This window comes from Parus major, chromosome 23 (genome assembly GCF_001522545.3).
Source record: "Parus major isolate Abel chromosome 23, Parus_major1.1, whole genome shotgun sequence".
Classification (NCBI taxonomy): Eukaryota; Metazoa; Chordata; class Aves; order Passeriformes; family Paridae; genus Parus; species Parus major.
The window spans coordinates 4,618,849-4,627,811 of NC_031791.1; the positions used below are offsets into that span (position 1 = coordinate 4,618,849).

An 8,963-nucleotide genomic window follows, 5' to 3' on the forward strand; every position below is an offset into this window, starting at 1 on the left:
GGATCCAGAGATCCACTCACAGCCCATGGGGATCCATGGGGGATCCAGAGATCCACTCACAGCTCGTGGGGATCCATGGGGGATCCAGAGATCCACTCACAGCTCGTGGGGATCCATGGGGGATCCAGAGATCCACTCACAGCCCACAGGGATCCATGGGGGATACAGAGATCCATGCACAGCCCGTGGGAGAAGTGCCCATGATGGAGTGGGTGGATGCCAGAGAAAGCTGTGATCTAGTGGGAGACCCGAATGGAGAGAGAGGACTCTTGCTTCCAAACTAGAGCAGCCTAGTCTTAAAAGACTGGACCCCATGGACCCACGTGTAACCCACACCACAGCAGTTTCAGGATGACTGTTGCCCATGGAAGGGACCCCATGGCACAGCACAGAAAAGACTCCTCTCTCTGAGCAAACAGAAGTAGATATGGAGCAATGAACTGACCAAAACTCTCATGCCCTGTCTCCCTGTGCTGTTGGTGGGAAAGAGAGGGGCTAGGAGGGAAAAAAAGGTGTTTTAAAGGCTTCATTTACTTCTTGTTATCCTCCTCTGACTCTGTTAATAATAAATTCACTTTATACCTTTAAATGTGAAAATGTTTTGCCCTTAGAGTGTTTATTTTCTTCCAATCCTTATCTCAACTCATGAGCCTTTCAATAGCTTTTTTCCCCTTTCCTCTGCCCAACTGTAGCAGAAGAGGATAAGTGAATGACTTTTGTGGGTACCTGGCCTTTGGCCAGTGTCAAACCACTACACCCAGAAACATTCTCCACAGCTGAAACACTGTTTGGGTTCTCTCTGTCAACAGTGGTAAAGTATTTATTACTTTCAGTGTGATCTAAAACAAAATACGAAATCGAAAATGAGGTGGTGCTGTAATAAAAATAACTCGCTGTATCTGTGCTGATCACAACACTTCAAAGATCCTGAATGTGGGAGGAAAAATCAACTCAAACTGTATTTCATGCTGTAGGACAGAGCAGCACTCTTGCAAAATACAGGATACTGCAAAATCTGACTGTAATGCAAAATAAAAAAATTAACTGACCAGAGAGGCTTCTCAAACAAGGAGTACAAAGGGAAGAGGTTTAACTGATAGAAGCCTTGCATGGCATGAGGCTGCCTTGCACAGGCAAGGGAAAAGTCACTTCATTCATTGTTTCAGAGCAAAACAAACTGATTTGAAGATAATGAATACATGAGAGAAAGGAAATATTAATGAATAAGTGTTGAAAATGACAGGGAATGTTCTGCTGCTGGTGCCTATGTACATGATACACAAAATCCGTCAAATCCTACTTCCATACCTCAATGAGTTTGTCTCCTTTGACTACGTCCAGGTGTAAGCCAGGTGGTGGCTTCCCTGCCCTGGAAAATAAAGGAAAAATATAGTATCAAAACATTTAAAAAAAATTTTATTTGTATTAGAGCTGCTTGAGCTACAGACCAAACCTACATGAATGTAAGCAGAAGTATTTTGGGGAAAATATGAAAATCCCATAATTTTCTTTTCCTCCCTGCCAATTCCTTCTGACAACACATAAAGCAAGATTTTTTTGTGGCAAGAGTGAAGGTAACAGGACATGAAGCATCTCAGGCTTTACCTCTCCAGGTGAAAACCACCTGATTTATGCAATAAACAGAACAAGTCCTGAGAGCACATGGTATGAGGCAGGAAGAGACCAACAACTAGAGATGGGACTGTTCGCTGAAGAGCTCTGTTTTCTCTGTGCCCCTCAAAACAGCCCATCTCTACCCTTGGCTGCTGAGATATCTCAGAATCTGCATCTCTAGTACTTCCTCCCAGATAACATCTCTGTTGCTTGTCTCTAAGGCAGGACCAGCTTTCCAGGCAGCAGCAGTGACCTAATTCTTGGCTGCACCGCTGCCCTGCTGAGGAACTCTGCAGAGATCATGTTCCCATTCTGCTCAGTGCAGTCAATGTCATAGTTCAGGCTGCCCAAATTAGATATTTGAAAAGCCTTTTAATGAAAAAAGTAGAAAGGTTTCTCAGTTTTATATTCAAAACTAGTATCTTGAGGATCAGAAGTAATGCCTGGATTTGGAAGTTATCAGTCACTCTTCACATGCTCTGCCCCATCAGACCTCTCACCTCATGGATCAAGGAGTAAAATATGAAAGGAAATCTCTTGCAATAATTTCCTAGAAGAAAGTTTGTTAGAAAGCTGGCCTTATGCTGTTACAAGAGAGCAGTTTATTCCCATCTTATGTCCAAGGTTAAAAAAGTCCTTTTCCAGTAAACGAAGTGCTAAAATAGCCACTAGACTAATTTTCCTACACCGTTCTGAAGACATCAGCAGATTGTCCTGGCTCAGAGTGCTTAGCACTGCCCCAAGGCCAACGCTCTCCTATCACAGCCTGGCTCCAGCACAAGTGCTTGTGTTTGAAATGAGAAATGAGCAGTTTCTTCTGTACCCTCCAGATGGTGCATCAGAGTCCCCAGTGCCTCCCCAGGGCAGCGTCCTGCAAGTGACCTGAAAACAGCACTTGCAAAGGCACTGATTGTGATGGTCACTATTTGAGTGAGTTTGACTGAGACACAGGATGCTCTGAGTGCCTCCTGAATCGCCAAAGCTCCCAGGGAGCATGTGAAGAGAATTCCAGAGAATTAACAGGCAAGGAGAACATGAGCATTACCTGTATCATTAAAGAAACTCTTTGGATCAGAGAAAAGATGAAAGGATATACCACACTAGAGCTTTTTGTCTCTATCAGTGAGCCCAAGTAACTCAAAGAAGTGTCAGAAAATAAAGAACTGATAAATGGAGTGACAAACTGTAAACCCCAGGCCGGCAGAACTCAAATACCAAGTTTCTACACTTAACAGTTCAGCAACCTATTGCTTAAACCAGTCAGTCAGAAATGCAGATATCAACTGATGCTGCTAATTGTAAAGTGTATTTCAGGAGTGATCTGGAAATAACATACAACAAAGTCAGGGTGCTCTTAGAAGCATTCTTCTTGTTAAACTTCCACTTGTAAACAACACAGTTTAAAAAGCTGTTCAGACAGCTTTCAGCTTAAAAAGTGGTTCAGACTGTATGATTACAGACATTTCCTGAACTGAAAAAAAAGCACTGTGTTTTCTGGAAGATTTCTGATGAGAAATGTACCTGCTTCAACTGAACAAAGCATTCCACTTGGATTGAAGCATTTGCCCAACTTCACCTTGGCACTGTGCACCTTTTCTTGTTACAATGCAGTTCCACACAGAACTAGGTTTTACTGGCTTGTTTTGGTTCCCTTGGTTACTTACTCAGGAACAAAATCTCCATGGAATACAGTGAAATTAGGAAACTGTATAAAAATTTAATTCTTGAGAGCAAGGCCATGAATATTCTATTAGAGAGAACTTCAGGTTTTATGCCATCAAAAATTAATTCAAATGACACTGAATTAAATAGGAAAATTAGTATTAAGTAGTGAGCAACAATGGAACAATTGTTTCATAAGATTATTCCTATCTTTTCAGAGTGGGAACAGATATACTGAAAGTGTAATTTACTTGCAGAAATCAGAGGAAGACAGGACTGTAACATTTATGTCTACCAGGAAAACATTCTTATTCTGACAGCTTCATTTCCATATAATTTTTCATCACATCCTTTAATTTTCATTCTAATTTTTCTTATTCTTTCCCTTCAGTTATAAAAAATATTCCCTTTCTAAGTAAAGGTAAGCTTCATCAAGTACAAGTAACACAGACTATGCATTTTCATGAACACCTGTTATAACAGCACTGACACTTCTCTACCTCACACACAGAATCCCAGAATGGTTTAGGTTGAAAGGGACCTTAAAGATCATCTCACTCCACCCCTGCCATGGGCAGGGGCACATTTCACTATCCCAGGCTGCTCCAAGCCCCATCCAACCTGGCCTTGGACAGTTCCAGGGATCCAGGGGCAGCCACAGCTTCTCTGGCCTCCCCACCCTCCCAGGGAACAATTCCTTCCCAATGTCCCATCTAGCCCTGCCCTCTGGCAGTGAGAAGCCATTCCCTGTGTCCTGTCCTTCCATCCCCTGTCCAAAGTCCCCCCTTAGGCCCTGGAAGGGGCTTTGAGGTCTCCCTGCAGCCTTCTCTTCTCAAAGTGAGCACCCCCAGCTCTCCCAGCCTGGCTCCTTCAGCCCTTGGAGCATCTCCATGGCCTCCTCTGGACTGGCTCCTACAGCTCCATGTGCTGGGGGTGGCTCTGCAGGTGGGGTCTCACCTGAGAGGGGCAGAATCCCCCCCTCCCCTGCTGCCCAGGCTGGGGGATGAGCTCAGGACACAGGGGGGTGGCTCTGGGTGCCAGAACACACAGGTGGGACATGCTGAGCTCCTCATCAAGCAGCACCACCAAATCCTTCTCCTAAGGGCTGCTGTCCATCCATTCTGCACCCAGCCTGTATGAGTGCTTGGGACTGCCCCAAATTATTAGCCATCAGGTACAGTAGCAGTGTTTTCATTGGTTTTTGAGCAGTTTTGTGTTACTGGGGACTGATGGTCATCCTGTGCTCAGACTACATACTTGTGTATCTGTTATTTTATTTCTGAAGATAAACTTGTGTCTTTTTACTTCTGAATAGTTACTTTCTGGCTTGGAGAAATTCTTGTTCTTAGTCTCCATTTTCTACCATACACCTCTGCATTTTGTTGTTTTTACTGTCATGGTATTCATATTATATCAAAAGGACTGGATCATTACCTGGTCTCTATGCTGATCACACTTATGTCACTAACAAGTATTGTTATCGCTTTTGTAAAGGTAATTCATAAAAAACCCTAACACTAATAGGGTCAGATCACAGACTCTATTCAACTGCTACTACTTCAATTCCTTATAAATACATAGCTTTTTTCTGAATCCTCTCTTGCTTCCTAAAATGATAATTTCCTGTGTGTGATGGTCCACCTGACAGCCTTTGGCAGACACAGCACCTCTTTTGCTGCCTTAAATAATTAGTCCCTTCCCGTTATGGCCAGGCAGCTGGACATGATGATGCTTGGGATTTCCCACAGCAGCTGCATCCATGGATTTGCTGGCCTTAGAGAAGACATCAACTGCTTACAATAATCAGCACTTAAATATTTACAAGGGATACCACTGAATAAAATTGGGTTCCAGCATAGGTTTTTAAAAGATTTAAATACCTACAAGCAAAGAAATCTTTCCTCTGTACTAGAAACAGAAAATTTGGTTTCTTTGCTTTCTTTACCTCATGCTCCACAGGCCAGGCCATGTCTCTGTAACAAACCATTTCAGAGAAGGAGGACAAGGCCATTATCACTTTGGAATGTGCCAAGTAAGAGAACTGAAATTTTACTAATCAGGATCTCTTCCACAGTGCAGATTCAATGCTGACATGCCAACAGAGTTACAGTATCTATATCCAGCTGAAACTCAGCAGCCTGACTGAAGAAAGTCACTACAAGAAATTTGGAGTTGTTGCTATTAAGGACATAGACAGGACAGCCATAATTCTATTGTGTTAGTTTAAAATTAGGTCAAACTATTTGGGTTTCTAAACTTGGACTCAGAACCTAAATTTAGCCACTTCCTAAAAATCTTGGCCTCTGTGACTAGTGTACACACCTTCATGTCCAACTTCAAGGACAGGGCGGAATCTGCAGAACTCTGGAGCTCAGAGTAAATCTGTGTAAAAGCATTGCCAGGAATCTCCAGTTCTTGGCCAAAGAAACTGAAGAGAAACAATTGCTTCTTTTGAACAAACTATTCCTAATGTATGTTCATTCCAGAACAAACCTGACATTCCCACTACTGGTGTGTCAAAGAGAGTAAAGAAAGAGTCACAATTCCAAACACAAGTTACACTAGGACAAAAGGACAGGCAGGCAGTATCCATTAAACATCTGATGGTCACTTCAAAACTATACATCAGATAATCTGTTTGCAAAAGTCTTAAACTAAGACATGTAATTATCTAAAGACATTTTCAGATCTCATGGAATAGCTAAATTTTAAACTACAGGAATGTATTACCTAATAATTTATAACTAATAATTAGTAATTATAGCATTTTAATAATATATAGTATTATAATAATAATAATACCTTATGATTTTAAACTACAGGAATATACTACCCTTTATGCCAACTGTAAATGCACAGCCCAAATCTTGGCTAATGTGTACAGAGGAGTTACAGTACATGCATAAACACATTCTGGCATCAGCAAGTACTATTCAGGTGGCAACCACTGTTTTTTATCTGTCTTAAGTTTAGCTGCTGGAAACAGAAGGAAAGAGTAAGTATTGTATGGATTATGAAGAAGCAACCCATAACAGTGCAAAAACTAAATCAAAACCACAATTTAAATGGGATGAAAACTGGGAATTACAGTGCAGAAGGCTTTTCTGGAAATGGGACACTCAGATGCTATACAAGTTAAGGAAGAACAGGGACAATGGTAGAGGCAAACCTCAAAAGCATGAGCAACAACTTAAAGGAAAGGAAAAAAGCTACTCCTTTTGATTATATCTAAGATGTATTTCTCACATGATTGGTGTTCACAGGCTCCAGCCAGCTTTCCTTAGAAACAGGAAAATAAACAGATAGGTAAAGACTGTGATTTTAATAGAGGTCGAGGAGACTGAAGAAAAGTCACCACAGAAGAATCTGCTTCTGACTGTGAAGACCCTCTGCAACTCCATGCTTCTGGTCACCTAAAGCACTTGGAATGAAGCCCTACAATGCTGCCTGCACAGCAGGAGACTTCTTGGTGCTTGTGTAAGACCAGCTTCCTGCAGGGTACCTTTAAACCCTCTTAAGTCAGAGCTTTGACACCACTATTGGTCCTGCAAACCACCTCCACCCTGGAGAACCCTACCTGGGAAAGGCCCATCACTGATTCCACATGTGCACTCTCTGGCTGGCTCTGAAAGGAACAAATACTTTGAAACCATGAGCTGGCATCTGCAGCTCAGTAAATGTCAGCAGAAGGCATCCAGAGCTTGAGCATGAAATATACTCTACTTGTTTTGCAGAAGAGAAAAATAACCAGAAATAGATAAATCCACCTGGTAGGAGAGCTCCTGACTTCCATGGGATGATGGTTATCAGCAGTCAGGATCAACCAACACTTCCCATTTTGGGTTCACTATTCAGCAGAACACAACAACTGTGACTGGAAGCTCTCCAGACTGGCTTCCTGCTAGTTCACTTTTTTATTTTTACTCCTATGAAACAGCTTTTGGGTTTTAAAAGAAGCATTAAGGAAATACACAAAGCTTTCACTGGTGTTAGCTGCCATGTCTTCATGTGCCAATTGGACAAGATCAAATTGTCTGAGGAACTCCTTTACTTCACAGGTACAAACAAACAAATTGCCCAACTTGGTCCCTAAAACCATTAACAGTGTGCAAACATAGAACAGAGTCTAAGAGAAAATAAAAACTTTCCTTACAATGCATAAGGAAGGAGTCCAGACAGGAACTTTGCTGTACCCAAGAACTATTTTGGAATATTACTGTAAAAGGACATTCAGGTTGCAATAAGTGAATTACAAAATAATTTTGAAAATGTGAGAACAGAACAGGACCTGGCACCCAGAGATGCCCCCCTTACCCCTGGGTTTGGATCATCTCCCAGATCCCACCTCATTTCTCATCCAGCACAACAGATTGTGCTTCAAAATAAAAGCAGGGCAGGAACACAGGGAAACACTGTCAGACCCTGCCCTGCTGCAGCTAAAGACACAAACAGGTACCTGAAGAGGCCCTCACAGTTACAGGTGTTACACTTCTCTCCTCCAGATGGGATTTCTTTAGGAATTCCTCTGCAATAGCATGCAAGCCGCTGAGACTGAGCATTTTACAAGCTGTACTTCCCTAGCTCCTCCATCTACAGCTTTCAAAGGTACAAGACTTTCCAATTTACCATGGAATATAACAAATATTGTGATCACCGTTGTATAAAAACACTAGGAAAAAAAAAATGGATGATATTTCACATTTCAAGTTGAATATCCAGAAAAATTTTTGGCTTTATCTCGTTTATTGTGTCATAATCTTATGGAACACCATCCTGTCTCATGTAGATGTTTATTACTGTGTATGTTCAGCACAAATAAGACCCTATAATACCTGAGGAATTATCTTTCATGAGAGGGTTAAATTGCTTTACCAATTAAAGCAGGCAATTAAAAACAAGGTGTAAATTAAACCGCAGTGAAGCACTGAGAGGGAAAACACAGCTGAGTGATCAGGGGCAGCCTGAGCTCTGCAGGGACAGGCAGGGCTGGACACAGAACTGCTCCAGTTCTCAGGTGCGATTTAAAATACAGCGGTGCCCATCCCAATGCTCTGGCACCCAGAGAAGGCAGCAGAGCCAAGATCTCTTCAGTGATGCATCAAAACACTCAGAACAAACGAACAAGGGTACCCTGGTGCAAAGCTCTCCTCAGGCAGGAGGAGAGGAAGGATTCCACATTTCCAGGGATTCCTTCCAACGGGGGCTTTCCCACGACTCTAATCCAGCCAAAGGCACGGTCGCGATGCTTCTTCTCCAACACTGCACTCAGCCCCGACTTCTTAACTCAAGCTAATAAAAACCCCAGGCTAGTTTCAAGCTGTCAGATTTCCCGTACCGGATACATCCCCTGAGGAGGGTATTTAATTTCTACCACACCACGTATTCTGTCTGAACTCTTGGGAAAAGCCCCGACACCCCAGGGAGGGCCCGGGGCCCCCGCTGCGCTGGCGATGGCGGCACCCGCAGAGCCGCGCCCGAGCCCGGGCCCGGACCCCGTGGGCCCGGCCAGCCCTCTGCGGCCCCGGGGAGCGCAGTCCCGCGCCCCTCATCCCCCTCGGCCGCCCCGGCGCTCACCAGCTCGGGCACTCGAACAGGGACCCGCCGCCCGCCGGGGCCGCGCTCGCCGCCATCTTGGCTCTGCCCCATTCAGCCGGCGCGGGGCACCATGGGAGGCGGGATCGGCGCGC

General features: G+C 43.6%; 1 protein-coding gene across 1 annotated transcript in view; it reads right to left on the reverse strand.

Moving 5' to 3' along the window:
* Nucleotides 1-8,955, reverse strand: part of PPP1R8 (protein phosphatase 1 regulatory subunit 8) — a 20,082-nt gene extending 11,127 nt beyond the window's left edge. The window contains exons 1-2 of the mRNA XM_015649429.1: nucleotides 8,851-8,955; nucleotides 1,309-1,369 (exon numbers count right to left, since the gene is read on the reverse strand). Of these exons, the coding sequence (XP_015504915.1) occupies nucleotides 1,309-1,369; nucleotides 8,851-8,906 (117 nt within the window). The 5' untranslated portion in view covers nucleotides 8,907-8,955. The remainder of the gene's footprint in view (nucleotides 1-1,308; nucleotides 1,370-8,850) is intronic.
* Between the last annotated feature and the right edge of the window lie 8 nt (nucleotides 8,956-8,963).